This window comes from Cheilinus undulatus, linkage group 11 (genome assembly GCF_018320785.1).
Source record: "Cheilinus undulatus linkage group 11, ASM1832078v1, whole genome shotgun sequence".
NCBI lineage: Eukaryota > Metazoa > Chordata > Actinopteri > Labriformes > Labridae > Cheilinus > Cheilinus undulatus.
In genome coordinates, this window is record NC_054875.1 from 2794376 (window position 1) to 2816504 (window position 22129).

General features: G+C 40.9%; 1 protein-coding gene across 1 annotated transcript; it reads left to right on the plus strand.

Annotated features, from left to right (window-relative positions):
* The first annotated feature begins 2234 nt into the window (after nucleotides 1-2234).
* On the plus strand, nucleotides 2235-4572 carry LOC121517071 (zinc-binding protein A33-like). Its single transcript, XM_041798584.1, has 2 exons — nucleotides 2235-2855; nucleotides 2952-4572. Exon 2 carries the CDS (start codon nucleotides 3124-3126, stop codon nucleotides 4570-4572), a length of 1449 nt encoding a protein of 482 aa, XP_041654518.1. The 5' UTR covers nucleotides 2235-2855; nucleotides 2952-3123.
* Nucleotides 4573-22129: the final 17557 nt, after the last annotated feature.

The window sequence follows — 22129 nt, forward strand, 5'->3', positions numbered from 1 at the left end:
CTCCTCCATCTCATACCAGACCCTCCTCCATCCAATACCAGACCCTCCTCCATCTAATACCAGACCCTCCTCCATCCAATACCAGACCCTCCTCCATCCAATACCAGACCCTCCTCCATCTAATACCAGGCCCTCCTCAATCCAGTACCAGACCCTCCTCCATCTCATACCAGACCCTCCTCCATCCAATACCAGACCCTCCTCCATCTAATACCAGACCCTCCTCAATCCAATACCAGACCCTCCTCCATCTCATACCAGACCCTCCTCCATCCAATACCAGACCCTCCTCCATCCAATACCAGACCCTCCTCCATCTAATACCAGACCCTCCTCAATCCAATACCAGACCCTCCTCCATCTAATACCAGACCCTCCTCCATCTAATACCAGACCCTCCTCCATCTAATACCAGACCCTCCTCCATCTAATACCAGACCCTCCTCCATCCAATACCAGACCCTCCTCCATCTAATACCAGGCCCTCCTCAATCCAATACCAGACCCTCCTCCATCTCATACCAGACCCTCCTCCATCCAATACCAGACCCTCCTCCATCTAATACCAGACCCTCCTCAATCCAATACCAGACCCTCCTCCATCCAATACCAGACCCTCCTCCATCTAATACCAGGCCCTCCTCAATCCAATACCAGACCCTCCTCCATCTCATACCAGACCCTCCTCCATCCAATACCAGACCCTCCTCCATCTAATACCAGACCCTCCTCAATCCAATACCAGACCCTCCTCCATCTAATACCAGACCCTCCTCAATCCAATACCAGACCCTCCTCCATCTAATACCAGACCCTCCTCAATCCAATACCAGACCCTCCTCCATCTCATACCAGACCCTCCTCCATCTAATACCAGACCCTCCTCCATCCAATACCAGACCCTCCTCCATCTAATACCAGACCCTCCTCAATCCAATACCAGACCCTCCTCCATCTAATACCAGACCCTCCTCCATCCAATACCAGACCCTCCTCCATCTAATACCAGACCCTCCTCAATCCAATACCAGACCCTCCTTCATCTAATACCAGACCCTCCTCCATCCAATACCAGACCCTCCTCCATCTAATACCAGACCCTCCTCCATCTCATACCAGACCCTCCTCCATCTAATACCAGACCCTCCTCCATGAATCTAAAATCAAATCTAGTGAACTAAATATTTAGGAGCATCTCTTCTGAGGTAACGAGGCCAGGGAACTACAGAGGTCCATTTCATAGAGCAGGTTTAGTTCAACATAAACTAAAACACATTTTCAGCTCAGTAGACCTACCATCCATGATCCTGTGTGATTAAAAGGCCTTTAATAATAAATCTATGTTCACTTTTATGTTTAAATTCAGCAGTAATTTTTAGACATGTTTAAGAGAAAATCAAAAACTTTGATCTCATCATTTGATGAGATTGAGGACATGAATGTATGAAATTTTAGAACTTGAATATTTTAACATTGATGACTTCAAACAATAAATATTTTTTTCTATCTGTGGCTCTTAAACTTTTCTCAGGCTAATAAAAAAGTGAATACTTGATGTTTGTCTGCATGACAATGTCACAGTTTAGAGGATAAAGAACGTGGATCTGTTGTTGTCACCTGGTGAATCGGTCTATCTGGGCTCCATTAGTGATGCCTTAGTCACTGAAACTCAGAGTTTCTCATCAATGTTAGATCAGTGTTACTCAACCCTGCTCAACCAAAAAAACTGTTGAAAAATACATTTGTAAGAGTCACAATCTAGGCCTAAGCGGTGAAAAATGGCAATTAAAATAAGTTAAAGGTGGCAAAAGTGGTCAAAAAGCAGCAAACACTGGGAGAAGTGGAAAAAAACGCAGAATGTGACAAAAATGGGTGGGAAGTGACCAAAAAGATAAGTTAAAGGTGGCGAAAAAAGGTGGGATAATGGGCAAAAAGTGGCAAAAGGCAACTTAAATGGGCAAGAAGTTGCAAAAATAGGCAAAAAGAAAGAGCAGAAAGTGGCAAAAAATTGCTGAGGGTGGCAAAAAAATTAGTTACAGGTGGCAAAAATGGTCCAAAAGTGGCAAAACCGTGGCAAAAAATGAGTGAAAAGAGACTAAAATGTGCAAAATGCATCAAAGAGTGGCAAAAAAGAAAATAAGTGGCATTTAATTGCAAAATGCAGCTTAAATGGGCAAAAAGTGGCAAAAAAAAAGTTGAAAAAGGGGCATAATATTGCAAAAAGCAGGATGAAAGTGTCAAAAAGAAGTGGCAAAAATGGGAATAATGTTTCAAATTGAGGATAAAAGAGCCACAAATCATCACAGAAGAGCCATCACTGGGTTAGATCAACTCAGAGCTCAGGATTAGACTCAGAGTCTGTTGAACCTCCTTCGTGAAACAGTTACCTGGGCACACCTACATGTGAAATAAAACTACCCAAACAGCCTCTATAAGCATCTTAAAGGAACCGTGCCATCCACCAAAATGTCTTTTCAATAGAACCATCCTCATCCTCATCCTCTTCCTCTCCCTTGATGACCTCTACAGCTGACTAGTCCTCTTCTTCCTCTGTGTCTGTTCTGCTTCATCTTCATGTCTAACGCCTGCATCAGCCACTTTAGGCCTCTCCTACACTCTCAGATGGCTGATGTGTTTCTCACATTGACTTTGACCTGCAGGAGGATGAGTGAGACTAACTGGTAGCCAGGGTGTTGAACTTTCAAGGCCAGTGTTTCTGTGAACCAAGTGTGCTGAATAATGACGTTTCAGTTTAGTGAGAGCAGAGTTGTACTTGGAGTTAGCTTCAAATTCTCACGCCTGTGTCCACAGCTCTGTGTTTGAGTGTTTACTGTTGAGATGATCTGGAAGAAGAGGTTTGAACATTTTCTTGTTTGGTTCTTACAGAATTCAAAGGTCATCAAATGTCCTGTTTTATCTGCCTGTTATAAAATAATCTGCTTTTATTACAGTTAAAACTTAACAGATGTAGAGGAGAAGCTGCAGTGAAAATCAGTTGGTGATTTTGTTTAGCAGAACCACGTCAGCCAGACAACGTGGGAGAGCTTTCTGTGAACACGTTCAGAGGACTTTTAAAGGGATTTGGAGAGTTTTTTTTTATAAAATGTCTCACAGAGAGAAGTCATGACTGACAAATCTGCTGTTTTAGAGAACTTCCTGAGCTACCACGTGTGCTCGGAGACTTTCAAAGATCCCGTGTCTCTGAGCTGCAACCACAGCTTCTGTTCCAGCTGCCTGAAGGAATTCTGGGAAAAAGCTCAGAACAAAAACTGTCCCATTTGTAAAAGAAAATGCTCAAAGGATAACCTAATAGTGAACTTTGGTCTGAAGGAACTAGCCGACTCTTTTGCTGGCAGACAGAAAGATGGATCATCTGAGGCTGAAGGAGAGAAGAAGGTGGAGCTGGTGTGTCAGAAACATCCAGAAGAGCCCAGATTATTCTGTAAAGATGAGGACAGAGTCCTGTGTCCTGTCTGTGAGTTTTCTCTTCACCACAGTCACAAAGTGGTTCCTGTAGAAGAAGCCGTCAGTGAGGTGAAGGAGCAGCTGAAATCTGACTTAAAGTCTCTGCAGGACAAGAGAGACCAATACCAACAAACAGAGAAGACGTACCATGAAATGATCCAACACTCCAAGAAGCAGCTGGTGTGGATGGAGAGGAAGATCAGAGCAGAGTTCAAGAATCTCCAGCAGCTCCTGAAAGAGGAAGAGGAGTCCAGGCTGGCGGCTGTGAGGGAGGAAGAGGAGACGAAGAGGAAGACGGTGAGCAGAGAGATGAAGAAGATTCAGGAGCAGATCTCCTCTCTGTCTCAGAGTATCGGTGCTGTTGAAGAAGAGCTGCAGAAACACAGCGTGTCCTTCCTCAGCAGTTATAAAGACACTCAGAGCAGAGCCAGAGCCCGCTGCTCCGTGTCCCATCCACAGCTGGTCTCCGGAGCGCTGATCCATGTCAGCAAACACGTTGGCAACCTGTCCGTCCAAGTGTGGGAGAAGATGAGGGACAGGCTCAGCTTCAGTCCGGTCATTCTGGACCCAAACACTGCAAACAGCTGTCTCTATCTGTCTGATGATCTGACCTCTGTGAGAAATGGAGACACAAAGCAGCAGCTTCCTGATAATCCAGAGAGAAACACTAAATATAGCACTGTTCTGGGCTCTGAGGGCTTCAGCTCAGGGAAACACAGCTGGGACGTGGAGGTGGGAGACCATCCTCGCTGGAATTTGGGTTTGGCTAAAGAGTCAGTGGACAGGAAGGGAGAGAGATCAGCTTCACCAAAATATGGAATCTGGTGTTTATTGTATGAAGATGGAAAATACACAAATGGTCTCAATAAAACTGTCAGAGTGAAGAAGAGTCCTCAGAGGGTCCGAGTCCAGCTGGACTATGACGCTGGGAAGGTTTCCTTCTACGACTCTGAAGACATGACTCACATCTACACTCACAGAGACACTTTCACTGAGAAACTCTTCCCTTATCTTCATGTTGTAAACTCTGGTGATGCTAAAACATCAGAAATCCAAATCTGTCCCCATCAGATGTCTGTGATGTTCATGGAGGGCGCCGAGGTCTGAGTGATGGAGCAGCAGATCAGTTCAGCTGTGAGATGATGCTTTTTCATCTCTAAAGTTAAGTCCTTTTTCACAGTCCTGGTCTTCTTTGCTCCAAATGTTTTCTATGGTGAAAGGTCTGGACTGCAGACAGACCAGTTCAGGACCCGGACTCTTCTCCTGTGAAGCCATGCTGTTGTGATGGATGTGGTATGTGGTTTAGCATGGACTTGCTGACAGAGACGTTGTCTGGATGGGAGCATATGTTGCTCTAAAAGCTCTCTCTACTTTTCAGCATTGATAGTTCCTTTCCAGATGTTAGAGCTGCCCACGCCATAGACACTAATGCAAAACAATGCTATTTACATTTTTACTCAATGTCCCAACTTTTTTGGAATTTGGGTTGTATCTAAAATATCACATGCTTGAGGCTTCTGTGTGTCCACTTAGAGCTTTTATATAAAGGACCTTGCTACATCAGTGCTTCTTTAAATCCCTGTTAAAGTTTGATTGAAAGTGTTTTTGTCATTTTTATCTTTTATTCATGTTTTTTATTTTTCTTTCAAAGTCAACAGCTGTTCATGTTGTCCTTCTTTTAGTACATAGATCCAGGTTTAACTCCTGTATTGTGCACCATTAACCCTTTAAAGCCTGAAAACTCAAATAATAGCCAGAAAATTCTTTTTTGTTTTTAACTGAGATGTTCATTAAACCTTCTACCAAATTGAAAAAAATGCCCTAAAATGTCTCATAAATATTCTTTGTATCACATTTGACTGGAGGGTATTTTTAAATCATTGATCTGATTGTAGACAAAAGTATTTGAATTAAATTATTGATCATGTTGATGAGACAGAGGTCTCCTGAAAGTGTGTATTAAATATGACACAATCAGCTTTAAAGGGTTATTAGAATTGTTCCCTATGTTGTAAAGAATTGTAAAAGTGTATTTTTAAAGTGTAGTGTAAATAAAGGTGATCATACTAATACACATGTACACCTTTAGTGCTGTCTTCATTGTGTTTTTCAAATGCTTCCCTTTTAACGTCCCTCATGTGACCCACACAAGCTCCAAGGAGAGAATTTTTCTGTTTTTAAAGCTCAAACTTTGAAGCTCACTGCCTCTGGATATTGAAATGCTGAGTTCTGCTGTTTTTAAAAGGAAACTGAAGACACATCTGTGTAATCTGGATTTTAATCTGGAGTGATTTTACAACCTTTGACTGTTTGAAGTTAGATAAATAGAAATGTATGTTGAATATGTAAACAGAGTTAAATATAAAATAAAGGGTTAAAATATGTTTGAATGCTATGAAATCTACTTTCCATTACCAGTGTCCCTCTGGAGGTTATTCATCAATCAACCAGCAGGTGGCGTCTCCTGGCTGCATGAACACGGAGCATGAGTGGAGTGTGAATCCTGAGATACATCACATTTTAGAGAAAAACTCTGACAATCATTCACATCGATCTTTGAGCTCAGGAGTTTGGACAAGATTGACACTGAACTCCATCAGAGCTTCTCAAAGTGGGGAGGAGGGAAACTAAGACACATTTAGCAGTGATAACCTCTGCCCATCTTTACTTCTGAGAGACTCTGCCTCTCTAACATGCTCCTTTTATATCCAGTCATGTGACTCACCTTTCCCATGAATGACACGTCACTAATAAGTCAGCATCTGCTTTTATTTTTCTAAGTTTCACCTTCACTAGAGCAACGGTTCCTAGGACCCCCACATGACCCTCCCACTGATTAAACATGTGGTAACTGCCATTTGTTCTCCTAGATGCTGGATTTTAAAGTCTTCAACCTAAATTCAAGCTCTGGTCCAGCTGAGTGTGGCTTCTTACTTTTTTATCCTCTGAGCAGCCAATCAGAATCCTTTATGTTTTATTCTGAGGTTGTGGTCAGATTCACATTCCTGTTTTCTGGTGGATGTATTCCTCACCATTTCATCATAAAAATCTTTAGTTTTGTCCTTTAACTCTGCGTGCTTTGTTTTCAGATGGTGCTTTAGGTTGGCCGGCTTCATGGCTTCACATGGAGACACATTTTAGTCTTCATTGGCTGATCTCAATGAAACTAAACTCCAGACAGCTTCATCACATTTCCTCAGTTTAGCTGGTTTGGGTCTGGCATCACATGATGAAGGGGACATGCTTAAATATTTATCCAGTGTTCCTAGCTGGACCTGAACACCAGATGAGTCCTGAGTAAAGAGACTGACCTGTGACGAGTGTTAGATTTAGGTGACATGTCTCAATCATCTGAGTGTTTATTGGCCCAGAGCTGGCTTGTGTGATAGTCATTGGTTTAGCATGGTTGTTTAATGGTGCTGTGGTCCCTTTAGCCTATGTATTTAAGTTTTAATGACACAGCATTACTTTCATAATTTATTCTCATGGACCCCCAGGGGTCCCCGGACCCCAGTTTGAGAACCACTGAACTAGAGACATGTCCTGAGCTTCTCTGACTTTTTTTTATCTGTAAAGGGTTCTCTGTAATATTTGGTTCACTTGCTGTGATTGCTTTGAGTTTAACTGGGAAGGATCTCATCATAGCAAGGTTATAATAGTGTTGAGTTTTCATTAGTTTCTATTATTGTATCGTTTTCACTCTCTGTGTTCGATTTCAGTTTAGCTTTCATTAGTTTTGACAGCTGGTTTGTTCGTTTAGTTTTTATTAGTTTTAGTTTTTTAGGGATAGATGTCGGGGCTGAGGGAGCATCATACATTTTAAAAACATATTCAAACAGGCTACCCTTCACTTATCATTTTATTTACTTAATGATGATGTTAGAATAAAACTCCAGACATAAAACTACCACTATGTGAAGTCTTAACCAATCAGATCAGGCCATTTTACCCTCCCCAGACTTGTGTGTAGGTGTCAGTCAGTCTGGTTGTGTCAAAGACTAAAACTAAGGAGATTTTGTCTCCATTTCTATTTTATTTTAGTTAGTTTGTTAGTGCACTTTACAGTTTTAGTTACTTTTCTTTTTTTTCCATAAAGCTTAGTTTTTATTTAGTTTCAGATAACTAGATATTTGAGATAACTAAAATGATTTTTGAATTTAAGTTTTAGTTATTTAGTTAGTTTTAGTTAACTGTAACAACCTTGCATCATAAAGTCTTTACTGGCTTGCAATGACAAAAATTGTGCTTGAATACTTCAGCAATAAAGCCTTCCCTTCCTAAATGCTTATAAAGTGTCAGAAAAAAGTGTATCAGTGATAAACATGCCAGAGTCCACTCTTTTTTGGAAAGTTTTAAATTCAGAATGTGTACACATTTCCAAAACAAGTTAATCAGTTTAAACATTAAACATCTTTCCTTGTGTTGTATTCAGTTGAATATAGGCTGGGAAAACCTGATTTTATTCATATTTACACACATTTTGGGGTCTGTAGTGAGAATATGCATCTTTAGCTGGTGTTGATGTAAATATGACAGTTTGGCAAATAAAGAAGATCCACTTTATTGAGACCTCACTGACAAATTTAGAGTTTAAACTGTCGATGATCAAGCCACACACACTGGATGGAATAAACACGTGCAGTAATGAAGGGATGTCAGCAAACAAGAGGACGTCAAAACGACGTCTTGGTCTGACGTAGAAATGTCTTCAGAGGGTGCAGAATGAAAGTTTTTAAGGCGTCCTCTGGATGTTCAGTTCTAACGTCTACACAAGGAGCAGATACAGTTCAAAAATGGTCGGTATGGTTTCAGCATCTGAGACTTATTTTAGACATCATTTATGTTCACAATATAGCCTTATTTACTGCTTTATTACAAGACGATCATCACTTTATTTTTAAAATACCATATTTTTGCTGATCACAATATAGTCCCACACAGCATTCAAAATAAACTTTTATTTCAAATAAAAACCTAACCCTAACTCTTTTTGACATGTTGCAGTGTGTTTAATATTCAGAGTTAACAAAAAGACTAGTATAGATGCACTGTCCCGGTCCAGATGTTAAAATAGGCTCCCTAAAACAGACGGGATAAAACAAGAAGAAAAGACAGAAAAACAAGAAAACAAGAAGTGGACATTCAACCATGAATCATGACTACAACAGGGTATTCACAGCTAATCTGACACTAGATTTGATACTTTTTAAGACCCTCTTCATACATTTTTATACCCATCGTATCCTTAACTTGTAATCAGTTACAGTAAAGACAGTTACTTGTGTTTTGTGCTGATACTACGGCGAAAATTTTGTAGAAAGAAATGTCAGTAAGCAAACATTTTCTTGGAGCTTTTGAGATAAGACAGTAAGAAAAAGAAACTCATACCACAAGAGAACTGATATGGAGGTCTTTTTTTTTAAAGTGGCCTAAGAGTAGCTCTATTACAATATAAAAGTGTTTATTTACAAGCACTGCATTTAAAACCAAAAATAATAACAGCCTACAATTAGGTTCTAGGTAGTGCTGCGCAATTAAGTGATGTGTGATTGTAATTACACTGCTCTGCTTACAATATAAAACAAATGGTGTCATGAATCTACTTGATTGGTTATGAAGGAAAAGAATAATGATGGAATAGAAGTGTGTATTTCTCAAGTACTAAGTAGCATAAAAAATACATTTCAACAGTCTACTAAGAAATATACTTAGCTTGTATTGATAGATTTTGTATTCTTGAAGGATGTTTTGTCTTCTTCCTCTTCATGTTGAAGCAGCCACTGGAGAACTTGTGAAGGCCTAAAAACACAGGAATATGTTTCAAACATTTAATAAAGAGAAAAACTGCATGAACTCTGTCCTTATGGTCCAACATGAGCTAGATCCTGCAGCTGTTGGGAACAAAGTGAAAAAACAAAGGAAGAGAAAAAAACATTTTACTGACACAACTTAACAATCACAGCGCAGGAAGTAAGACTTAAACATGTTTTTTTTTTTTCATTTCAGTGTCAAAATTTAGATGTCAGATCCCAGAATGCTTTGCAGGACATCACAAAGTCTGTAATTAGTAGACAAAATGACCTGCAAAGCATTCTGGGATCTGCGATTGTTGGCCCCATTAGAGCTAGCTGCGATAGGCTATATGATCAATATTGCATAAAAAATGTGTTTATTATCGGATCTATGTCCATGGATTTAATCTCTTAAATCCCGCAGACACAGTTGGAGACTGTGTAGAAGAGCTTCTATGAGGGGCTACAACCCATCTACATAATATGATATTGAACATATCCATACTAATATCATATATGTCTTCTATCATGTCTATGCTGCACCGGAGACGGCGTTGGAACAACAGAATAGCTACGTAAAGCTACAACAAACGGCCAGCAGCAGTATGATAGTGACCAAAAGTTATTTTCAGATCAAAAGATGTTTTTTTAGGACTGTTATTTGTTGTCGGGGACATCAACGCCTGTTTTACAGCTAAGCACATTCACCAGCGGGGCGTCTCGCTCTCTCTGGCCGGGGAAAGGCGCATGATCTGCGGGGGGAAGTATGACGAAGCGTCGGGAAGTCGGACTCGCTGACAGCAACTTCTACACAGACGGCATCGCCATTTTAATGAAAGCTTCTAAAGACTGCCAGCACATCCCTGCTCTTCAGCATCTGTGTTGTTTTCTAGGTTAAAGTTCAGGACGTTCATTTTGATCCGTATTCTCACTACGAGCACGCGCTGTGTTTGAGCCGCTGAGCCGCTCTCTAACGGCCCTGTCAGCCCACCTTCAAGCTCTTCGCGGGGTCTGACCCACAGATCAGTAATAAGGAGACTGCCCTCTAACCTGGAGGCAGGAGAGTCCTCTTCTTTTGGTGATAAGCGCGAATTATTGTTTGTTTACTAAACGTGGAGAGAGAGAGAGAGAGAGAGAGAGAGAGAGAGAGAGAGAGAGAGGCGGATAAAGAGAGATGATAATGATAATAATCATAATAACAATAATGACAACAATAATAATATTAATGATAGAAATAATAATAATAGAAATATGAATAATGATGAAGATAATAATAATAATTATAATAATAATAATAAAAACGATAGAAATATAATAATAATAGATGTGTTAATAATAATAACAACAACAATAATAATATAAACGATAGAAATAATAACAATAATAATAATAGAAATAATAATAATAATAATAGTAACAACAATAATTATAAAAACGATAGAAATAATAATAATGATAGAAGTAATAATAACAACAACAATAATATTAATGATAGAAATAATAATAATAAAAACAACAATAATAAAAACGATAGAAATAATAATAATAATAGACATAATAATAATAATAGTAACAACAATAATTATAAAAACGATAGAAATAATAATAATGATAGAAGTAATAATAATAACAACAATAATATTAATGATAGAAATAATAATAATAATAGACATAATAATAATAATAGTAACAACAATAATTATAAAAACGATAGAAATAATAATAATGATAGAAGTAATAATAATAACAACAATAATATTAATGATAGAAATAATAATAATAATAATAAAAACAACAATAATAAAAACGATAGAAATAATAATAATAATAGACATAATAATAATAATAGTAACAACAATAATTATAAAAACGGTAGAAGTAATAGTAATGATAGAAATAATAATAAGAACAACAATAAGATTAATGATAGATATAATATTAATAATAATAATAATAATAACAACAACAATAATAACAAGCATTGAACTAATAATAATGATAGAAATAATAATAATATAATAATAATAATAATAATAATAATAATAATAATAATGGATCATTAATATAAGGATATTCTGTTTTCTGTTGCTTGGCTATAGAAGCTCAGATCATTTATATTTTAATCATGTCTCATTATGCTATTTCCATTTTGTCAATAATATTTTTGCAGTGATTTTCAGTGTTTCTGTTGTTTTCTCCAGTAAAATAAATAAAGTGAGCAGTAGAGGAGAGCAGATGCTCTCAGTCTCATTGTTGGATTTAATCATTGGTCTAATACAGTTTAGAGGGTAGGTTGGTTTGATTCTTTATGTAGAGAACAGTCTGTTCAAAGATTTATTAACTTGTACAAAAATAAAAAAAATAATAATGCATTTTTGTCTTTTCTTGAAACCCTTTCCTTCAGCAGGGCTCCTTTCCTCGTACGTGTTTCAAATAATCGGAGCTAATTGGAACCAGACACGAGTGATCAGGATAACTGCGCGGATCACAGAAATCACGATTGTCCGTCATAATTCATGGCGAATAAGGAAAGAGCAACAATTTACTCCCAACTAGAGCAGCAAATAAATCTGGAGGAGTTCAAACGTACAAAAACATTAGAACTCAGAAACCCAACACCTCTGCAGCGAAGGCCAGACAAGCAGCTTGGCAAAAGACTGCGGAGATAAATGCGCCAGTAAGGACAACATGCCTGTAGTTATTCATTGCTGTATGCGGCTGTAGCCTAGGACAGGGCTATTCAACTACAAATTCAACTGGGCCAAATTTTAAAGTCAAGAAACGTTTCTGGGCCGGACATGTTCAGCGCCCAGTAAGCAGCTAGTAATGTCAAATTTTGAACCAATACAGTTAAATTTGATTTAAAGAGATTCACTTTTTACACTTAGTCTCCCTTTTTAATTTGGCAACACGAACAAAAGCAAATCAAAAAGTGCTTAAAAACACAACAGCAGAGCTGTATTTGGACATAACCTGAGGTAATACAAACGTTTTTTTTTCACTTCAATAATAATAAATTAAATAGAATGAAAACATAAAATATAATTTTGTAAAAAAAAAAAAAAATATATATATATATATATATACACACACACACACACACACACACATATACACTGGTCACATCTTACCTTGGCATAAACTGCATAAAAACTAAACTTGCACAGTTGTAGCTACAGTTGAAAAGGGTGTGTTTTATACCTGGTACTTTGGGGCCACTTCTGTCCATCTGAAATATTGTGTGAATTTATGAAAACTTGTGATGACAGGTCTCTGTCATGACCACAGGCTGGGCCACTTGGGGGCTGGTTCAGGGCCGCACGTGGCCCCCGGGCCTCCGATTGAATAGGCCTGCTCTAGACTTTACCCCTGCTACAGCACAACCGAGGCAGGCCTATAATTGAGGGTGTAGCTGGAGGCAGCTGCTCTTCTGAACATGCTGGCAGTGGCAGGGACCGTAATCCTCACATCTCAATCCTTGTGGGTGGTATTTGGACTAAATCAATCCATTCCTTATTTTCTTAGGGGAGTTCTGAACCACATCCAGCAGAGCCTGGCCCTCTCACACTGCTAGAGATGGTGCAGTGAGTACAACTCCATACACTCACACTGTAGTAAGAATATCTTTAAGTTGGTGAGGAGCTGACCATCTGACAACTAAATCAAGACTGTATTTCAGACAGACTGAGGAAAAAATCCAAAATGTCTATAATCTACCTGCTGACAGAAATGGTCTACAGACAGGTGAAGATGAGGAAGCTTCAGATGGAAATCAAGTTGCTTGACCGACAGCTGGATGTAAGTATATGCCTAAAGCAAAGTCTCCTTAACACCTCAAGCTTTGTCATGAAGTCTAAAAACTAACCCCCCCCCCCCAGCTGGACCAACAAAAACAAACAATTCATTAAACTTTCTTCATTATTTGTTTTGTAAGCTGTAAGTAAGTAAATAAGGAGGATACCACTTTATTCCTGGGGGGTCTACTGCTATAAATGTGGCTGATCTACAGTTACATAATGACTTGTTCTCGTAATGAATGTTCTCGTAAATGTATGGCTTCACTTTTTTTTAATTTTCGACATTAATCGTGTAAATGCTGCCTGTACGTCTTTAAAATAAAGAAATACAGCACAGTAGCCCAGCCTATTGCAGTTAAGACATAATTGCTATCCAAACATTATTGGTTGTTGAATGACGTCATAGGCAGCCTACCTGTACGTTGATGCTGTGAAAACCTTTTCGAGGGTGCTTGGATGGGAATGTGTGCAGTCCACTGCGCCGATAACGTTGGGAAACTCTGCATAAAAAATATACATGCTAAAATTAAAGAAATATATATATTTTTTGTTTTAATGGTCATATTAGTTTAACTCACTTACCTGCTATTCCATAAAAGTCGTCTTTATAAAGTTAACTCTGACATGGCCAGGGGAAGTATAATAAAGACGTTTCAAAAAGTCTTCAGCGCAAGATACGCTTTCCGTACTGCACGGCAAACAGCGGCTTTGCTGATGTTTTCTGCATCCCCAACCGCAGTTTTTTTGCACCAGCAATGACCAAAAGTGATAACCAGGCAAGGCTGAAGGTAGAGGATGATCTGCTGTTATGCAATCCTGGATCATCTGCACTGATGCAAACTCATAGATCCCACTAAATAAGAAGATAGGGCATAAAAATCAGGTCATTATGGCAATAAGTTCATCACTGAAACCAAATTAACTGGTTGCCTTGGAGAGATGGATGTTTAAAAAAATATGCTGAACATAATAAAAAAATATATAAAATGTTTAAATAAAGTTGTCTTACGATGAGACATAAATGTTTGAAAATAATGTCCTTAAAATCATATTTTTATGGTGGTGGGGGTCCACGGAATAAATGATTTTCTCTTGAGGGAGGCTCACTTTCCTACACTTTGATAACCCTCCTTATAGACAATCCTAGACTTTCAAACAAATAAAATGCTGGAGATGTTTGAAACATTTATTCTCCATGACGAAGTCAGTCTTTAATTCATTAACTGGGCTAGTAAAGCATTCCGGCCTCACTGCCCAGTCAGATAATATGATAGTGTTCATTTTCTGTTCTTTAGAGTCCCACACATCAATAATAAGGAGACTGTTCTGTAACTTGTATGCAGGAAAATCCTCTCATTTTGGTGATAAGTGAGAATTATTGCTTGTTTACTGATCATGGGGTGTGAGGGGAGAAAGAAAAAAGAGCAGCTTGCAGCGCTGTCTGCGTACAGTTTGATTTTTGCTTTCAGACCAGACAGTGGAGAGAGATCGAGGAGGGCTCAGCGCTGCGTCACCAGCTCTCAAACAGCTCGGCTGTGGTGGAAAAAAACCACCCTTACTGGGCTGGGTGCCAGGTGAAAAGGCCGAGGATATTCAGTGATCATGCTGCTGCTGGAGCAGGGTGTCGAAAGATTAGAAAGGTAATCCAGCTAATCACATGTAGCATGCTAGTAGTGACAGCTAGAGTCCCTCAGACTGTCTGAAACCACAGACTGATGTCAAACGTTCCTTCAGAAGGCTCTGGTTTTTCTGTCGCCGTCCGGAGTCGTGTGAGTACTATTTCTCTTTGTATCTTATTTTAATGGAGCCAACAGTGTCAACAGTGTGCTTTAAATATTTAGGATGTAGCGTGTTTTCATTACGGAAACATAATTTCTCCTAGAAACCACACTCAATCAACGTCTATCTGTGATCATAGTTCAGCATTTGGACTATAAATCCTTCTCCTGGCTTTCTCTAACCGGAATAAATCCATGTTCACCGACCAAAAACGAACCTTTAGTGGCGGACTGGCCATCGGGAGCACCGACATTTCCCGGTGGCCTGGGCGCCGAACCGGCCCAGTCAGCGATTGTCGGGACCAAAGGCTCGGATCGGGTCCACATGATCTTTTAATAAACAATCCGTCGTGCGGCTCAGAGTATCTGCCTCAATGAACTCACACAGATAGAGCAGCAGCCGAGGCCACAAACACACCCTCTCCTCTTTTCTGAGGCTCTCTACAGCAGAGTGCAGGCAGACACACACCAAGTTGTCAGAGTTGTCTGACTGACAAGTTGTTAACTTGCCAACAGGCAAGGCAGGCAGCTGCTTGGGGCCCGCAAGGGCTGACGAACTTTACTCCACAATAACGTCCTAAAATGTTGTGACTGCAGGGACCTGCCCCATTAACCCCATCAAACAATCAGTGGTCCCAATTGCAATGACATCTTAGACGGACACCCTCCCTAAAGGGGCCCCATGTCATCCCTGCTACGTGACCTACGTCCAGTAACTTGACCGAAGTGTCAATCAAAGTAACGTCAAAGTCAGACATGCAAAATGAAGCGGAGCTAATTATCAGGGAGAGGAAAGAAAGAGAAGAAGGGAGAAAGCAAGACAGCGGTAAATGGAGCAGATAACGACGTGTGGCAAACACTTATTCTAGCGTCAGGTGTAAGGCTGTTCATTGTTTCATAGTAGCCTTGTTAGCGGAGCAGGAGGCTGTAGCCTGGGATTCCTGCTCCATCGGCTCGTCGTTACCAGGTTTCCTCCTGATTTCCTGACCATTAACACCTGCTGGTGTGTGTGTCATCCCTCTGTCTGGCCGCTCAGCTCTCCTGCGCACCTGCGTCTCCTCCACGTTTTAAAAAAACGACACAGGTGAAATTCACAGCTAATTTAGCCACTTCATTTTTAGTGAAAAAAAGTGCAAAACACACCAAAATATAGGAAATCAAGCTTTTGAAGCTCAAAGATTTCTGGGGGAGGAACGCCAGACCCCCACACGTCTGAAGTAAATCTACATGCCTCCCTAACTACTGTACATGTGATTGACTTTTTGGTAGTTTTAAGTTCAGAATAAGGTAAAGGAAAGGATCAAATAAATACAGGTGCTGAGTTAAGGACAGTTATGATGAAAATATGAGGAAAGGACGGATAAACCCTTACAGAAGAAGATTCTCCAGGAGAAAGAGTGAAATGACTGACATCAGAGAAAGAAACAGGGAGGAAATGTGTGATGAGCCAAGAGAGGAGGAGAGCAGAATGATCAGAGAAAAGCCTGAGGTTGAATTCAGATTTGAGGAATCATGAAGTAAAAGAGAGAGAGGAAGGAGAGAAGAGGAGGTGAAGTCACCAGTGGCTTTAAAATCAGGTGAAGACAAAGAGGCAGAAGATGAAACTGTTGATCAGATAACAGAGCTGAGTGACAGAAAGGATAACAGAGGAGCCAAGAGCTGATGAGACTAAGATGCATGTAAAACTGGATCTTTTAGTGGTGGTATCATGGTCATCAATCTAAAACTCCTGGTTTATTTTTTCTTCTTTCAGTGGAGCAAACTTCCATCCAGGAGTAAAAGAGAGGAGCAGAGAGAGAAGGGGAGAGATTTGAAGATTAGAGGAGGAAGATAGTCGCTGTATGATGAGTCCAATTTGAAATTCTTTTATGCTATTTGCCTTGGGAAAATTTAAAAACAAGCATAATAGGGTTACAGGTGTAAATTTAACACTTATGTGTTTATTATGAGATAAGGTAAATCAGAGCCGGCCCGAGGCATAAGCGACACAAGCGGCTGCTTAAGGCACGGTCGTAACCGGAGGGCCCCCAAGAACAAAGAAGTGAATGTTCACAAGCTGTTCAGAAGCAAACTATCGTGAGATCAGCCAGGCTGGGAAGGGAATGAGGTGCTGAGAGTAAAGGTCAGGAAGAAACAGAGCCCCACCTCAGATTCAATAGTTTGAGTCCATGTTTGACATCGGGGGATTCCTATAAGTATGTGTCTTACACAGGCCCTAACACACACACACACACACACACACACATAATAGCAACAACTATTGAAGGATATGAGTGTGATAAACAACAATTTACTGTGCTTTGTTATTTGCTAGCAAACCTTGAATAAAATAGATATGGACCGCAGAGGCCATGCTCACAATGCCATAAATTTAACTGGGGATAAAAACTTGTTAGGTCGGCCACTTCTGAAATCTTAGATGGTGTTGTGAGCTTAGTTCACCTGCGATGGTCTCATTTCTGAAGACTGTACCTGAGTTTTATCATCTTTATTTTCCTCTCTTCTGACGATGTCCCATTCCTGCTGCCTCTGTCTGCTAGCGCCAGTCCCTCGTCTCTCTCCCTCTCTCTCACCTTCTTAAAGTATTTCAGTACGCTCATCTGCAGTAACACAGTTGGTAAGTCTTTCTTCAAAACATACATTGTGGCCACATTATCAACTGCACAGAAAAACTTCCTACTACTGGAGCAAAAGAGGACGTTTGGTCACATTAACGTAAGCTAGCTAATGCTAACTGTTAGCCCGTTCAGCTAATATCCTTTGTACTTTACAGAGCATTTATTCCAGCAGTACTCAACCTTCATCTACCCAGGAGCCACAGTCTTAAAAATACCATTGCAGGAGCCACAATCCAAAACCAGGCATTTGATGATCAATCTATCCATAGTTGAAATAAAACAGTGAACTGGTGGATTATTGCGTTGTTTGATGGGATGAAATACATAAAAATGTCTGTACAGAAGAAAAGATATTTCACTGATAATAAGCATGTTTTTATTTTTATAAGCTCCACCTGGACTAAAGTCTTTAAAATATCAGAATGTGCTGACTCAGAGCTATAAGGAGCTTTTCAAAGAGCTGATGAATCATGGGAGTCTGTTTGGGTATTTATTTCCATATTTGGACATTTACTGTAGTTCTATGACTCTGTTCACTTAAAGTTATGCTTTCTATTTTTTCCCTCTCATTATTATCGTTTTTAGCTAAAGGGGGAGGGTCCCCATAGTGGTCTTTGCCCTGGGCCTCCAAATGGCTAAAACTGGCCCTGCCTCACACCTGCAGCTCCCCTCACAGATCCTTCTGCCAGTTTGTTGCTTTCATTTTTCTGTGTCTGTCCTTTTGACAGTATTCATCATTAGTACGTTTAAGATCAAATAAACCATCCACGTTTGGACAAGTTTTACTCAGTTTTATATTGTTTTAAGATGTGATCCGTGTGTGTTTGGCTCGTTGGTGATGATGCGCATCGCAAAAGTCATCATCAAATACGAGTATGGGAGAGCATCGGCAGGGAGTGACTGTAGAAATGTGTTAAAACGAGGCATTAGAAGCTTCACCCTGAACACGAGACAGGACAGCACACCTCTGCTAACCGACGGAAGAGACGCACCAGCGGACTTCCTCTGCGCTCTTTTACGCACGGTCCGCCGTCCCGGGCTCACCCGGCGGTAATAAAACACAAGTTTTCATTTGAATTTGTAAGTTAAAGTCTGTCTTCTTTCTGTGGACTTAGATTTATTGATATGACTTATTGCAGTGAGTCTTTACTGCTGACAGTTTACATATTTATAGAGGATTTCAGGAGGATTTTCTTAAAGGAAGCAACTGGTCACTAAAGAGCCACATGCGGCTCGAGAGCCGCGGGTTGGGTATCACTGATTTATTCAAAACAATTATTATATAGTTTGTTAAGCCCTGGGCTCCGCTGTTTAATTAAACCATGACATAAGACGCTGACTAATTATTCACCTTGGTACTGCTGCGATTTGCTGCTGTTCTGAAGCAGCTGGACGTCATCTTCAGCCCTAGTCCTGTGATTGGCTAGTTATTCACAGGCCTAGGGCCGTTACCCTGAGCAGCCGTCCAATCAACACCGTAAACATTGCCCACCAATCAGAGAGTAATCTGAGAGCGCCAAAGCGTTTGATTCTAGCGAGAGAATAGTTTGAGTGGCTGTGAGCGTGAGACAGGAGGTGAAAGCGCGAGTCACACACCAGAAAGGTGGGAGTTGGTAACCCTGGGTGAAGACTGTGTCCGGGTAACTGTTTTAGCCCGGGAGAAAGGACATAAAGAGGATAAAAGTTAGCAGGCTCGTCAACACCCCCCCATGCACACAGACAGCATCTGCAGACCACAGGGATAGATAAATATGATCACAGGTAAGACACGGTTTAATGAATGTATCCAGATTAACATGATTATAGAGCAATGAGGTGACTTTATAGATCTGTAGCTGTTATTTTAGCGTTTAATGAAGAAAACGACGCTTGCATAAAGTCCTAATATCTGACTGTGGGAGGGGATTTCATGTTAATACTGATCATTAAAGAGCTGAAACGTAAATGATTATTATATAAAACTAGCTGATTGTTACTGTAGTAGGGTTCATGGTTGAGGCTTAAGCACGCGTTTTTACAGCACGAGTCGTAAAAACATATCAGGGGGATGGTCAGGGCTGTAGCCAGGGTTTCAGAATTAGCTAGGTCCAGAATTTACATATATAAATAGAGAGCCGTGTTTTTCCTGCTTTTGACCATTTTCTTACATTTTGTGAGCTTTAAATGATCATATTTCTTGTTGCAATGATAAAGATAATATTTTCAATGTCTATCTGACTTTTTCAAAACTTATTTTCATCATAACATTAATCCCACATGTTTTAGCTCTGTTTTATTTGGGTTTTTCCCTCAGAATTACGCTAGCATAAACCAGTGGTCTTGCCCCAAATACCCCCGCCTTCCCTCACACAGCAGCTCATCCATTTTGCTTCTGTACCTTTCTCACTATGTTTCTGTCTCTGTCATTATCAGTAGGATTTATTTTATCACCTTAAAGGTTTTCTTTATTTGTTTTTCACCCGCGATCTGATTTTAAAACAGCTGATCAGCGCGAGGAAGTTCTACGACGTCAATCAGAACCAGCGCGGGAGCTTTACGGAGTTTGACCATAAATTCACAAACTAAAGGATCTACTATAGCCTCTACTAGAGCAGAAGCTGACTTTTGACAAGAGAGCTGCAGAATAACAGGTGGATATACAGGACACACGTGATTAGAGTTTCTGTGCTGCTCAGGAGAGAGAGACAGAGAGAGAGAGACAGAGAGAGAGAGAGAGAGACAGAGAGAGAGAGAGAGACAGAGAGAGAGAGAGAGAGAGACAGAGAGAGAGAGAGACAGAGAGAGAGAGAGACAGAGAGAGAGAGAGACAGAGAGAGAGAGAGAGAGAGACAGAGAGAGAGAGAGACAGAGAGAGAGAGAGAGAGAGAGAGAGAGAGAGAGACAGAGAGACAGAGACAGAGAGAGAGAGAGACAGAGAGAGAGAGAGAGACAGAGAGAGAGAGAGACAGAGAGAGAGAGAGAGAGAGAGAGAGAGAGACAGAGAGAGAGAGAGAGAGAGACAGAGAGAGAGAGAGACAGAGAGAGAGAGAGACAGAGAGAGAGAGAGAAACAGAGAGAGAGACAGAGAGAGAGAGAGAGAAACAGAGAGAGAGAGAAACAGAGAGAGAGAGAAACAGAGAGAGAGAGAGACAGAGAGAGAGAGAGAGAAACAGAGAGAGAGAGAGACAGAGAGAGAGAGAGACAGAGAGAGAGAGACAGAGAGAGAGAGAGACAGAGAGAGAGAGAGAGAGAGAGAGAGACAGAGAGAGAGAGAGAGAGAGAGAGAGAGAGAGAGACAGAGAGAGAGAGACAGACAGAGAGAGAGACAGAGAGAGAGAGAGACAGAGAGAGAGAGAGACAGAGAGAGAGAGAGAGAGAGAGAGACAGAGAGAGAGAGAGAGAGAGAGAGAGAGAGAGAGAGAGACAGAGAGAGAGAGAGACAGAGAGAGAGAGAGAGAGACAGAGAGAGAGAGAGAGACAGAGAGAGAGACAGAGAGAGAGACAGAGAGAGAGAGAGACAGAGAGAGAGAGAGAGACAGAGAGAGAGAGAGAGAGAGACAGAGAGAGAGAGAGACAGAGAGAGAGAGAGAGACAGAGAGAGAGAGAGAGAGAGAGAGAGAGAGAGAGACAGAGAGAGAGAGAGAGAGAGAGAGACAGAGAGAGAGAGACAGAGAGAGAGAGAGAGAGAGAGAGAGACAGAGAGAGAGAGACAGAGAGAGAGAGAGACAGAGAGAGAGAGAGAGACAGAGAGAGAGACAGAGAGAGAGAGACAGAGAGAGAGAGAGAGACAGAGAGAGAGAGAGAGACAGAGAGAGAGAGAGACAGAGAGAGAGACAGAGAGAGAGAGAGAGAGAGAGAGAGAGACAGAGAGAGAGAGAGAGAGAGAGAGAGAGAGAGAGAGAGAGAGAGAGAGAGAGAGAGAGAGAGAGAGAGAGAGAGAGAGAGAGACAGAGAGAGAGAGAGAGACAGAGAGAGAGAGAGACAGAGAGAGAGAGAGAGACAGAGAGAGAGAGAGAGAGACAGAGAGACAGAGACAGAGAGAGAGAGAGACAGAGAGAGAGAGAGAGACAGAGAGAGAGAGAGAGAGAGAGAGAGAGAGAGAGACAGAGAGAGAGACAGAGAGAGACAGAGAGAGAGAGAGACAGAGAGAGAGAGAGACAGAGAGAGAGAGAGAGACAGAGAGAGAGAGAGAGAGAGACAGAGAGAGAGAGAGAGAGAGAGACAGAGAGAGAGAGAGACAGAGAGAGAGAGAGAGACAGAGAGAGAGAGAGAGAGAGAGAGAGAGAGAGACAGAGAGAGAGAGAGAGAGAGACAGAGAGAGAGAGACAGAGAGAGAGAGACAGAGAGAGAGAGAGAGACAGAGAGAGAGAGAGACAGAGAGAGAGACAGAGAGAGAGAGACAGAGAGAGAGAGAGAGAGACAGAGAGAGAGAGACAGAGAGAGAGAGAGACAGAGAGAGAGAGACAGAGAGAGAGAGAGAGACAGAGAGAGAGAGAGACAGAGAGAGAGAGAGACAGAGAGAGAGAGAGAGAGAGACAGAGAGAGAGAGAGAGACAGAGAGAGAGAGAGAGAGAGAGAGAGAGAGAGACAGAGAGAGAGAGAGAGACAGAGAGAGAGAGAGAGACAGAGAGAGAGAGAGAGAGAGAGACAGAGAGAGAGAGACAGAGAGAGAGAGACAGAGAGAGAGAGAGACAGAGAGA

Coding starts and splice junctions, on each gene's coding strand:
- LOC121517071 (XM_041798584.1), top strand. CDS start 3,124: ATGACTGACAAATCTGCTGTTTTAGAGAACTTCCTGAGCTACCACGTG.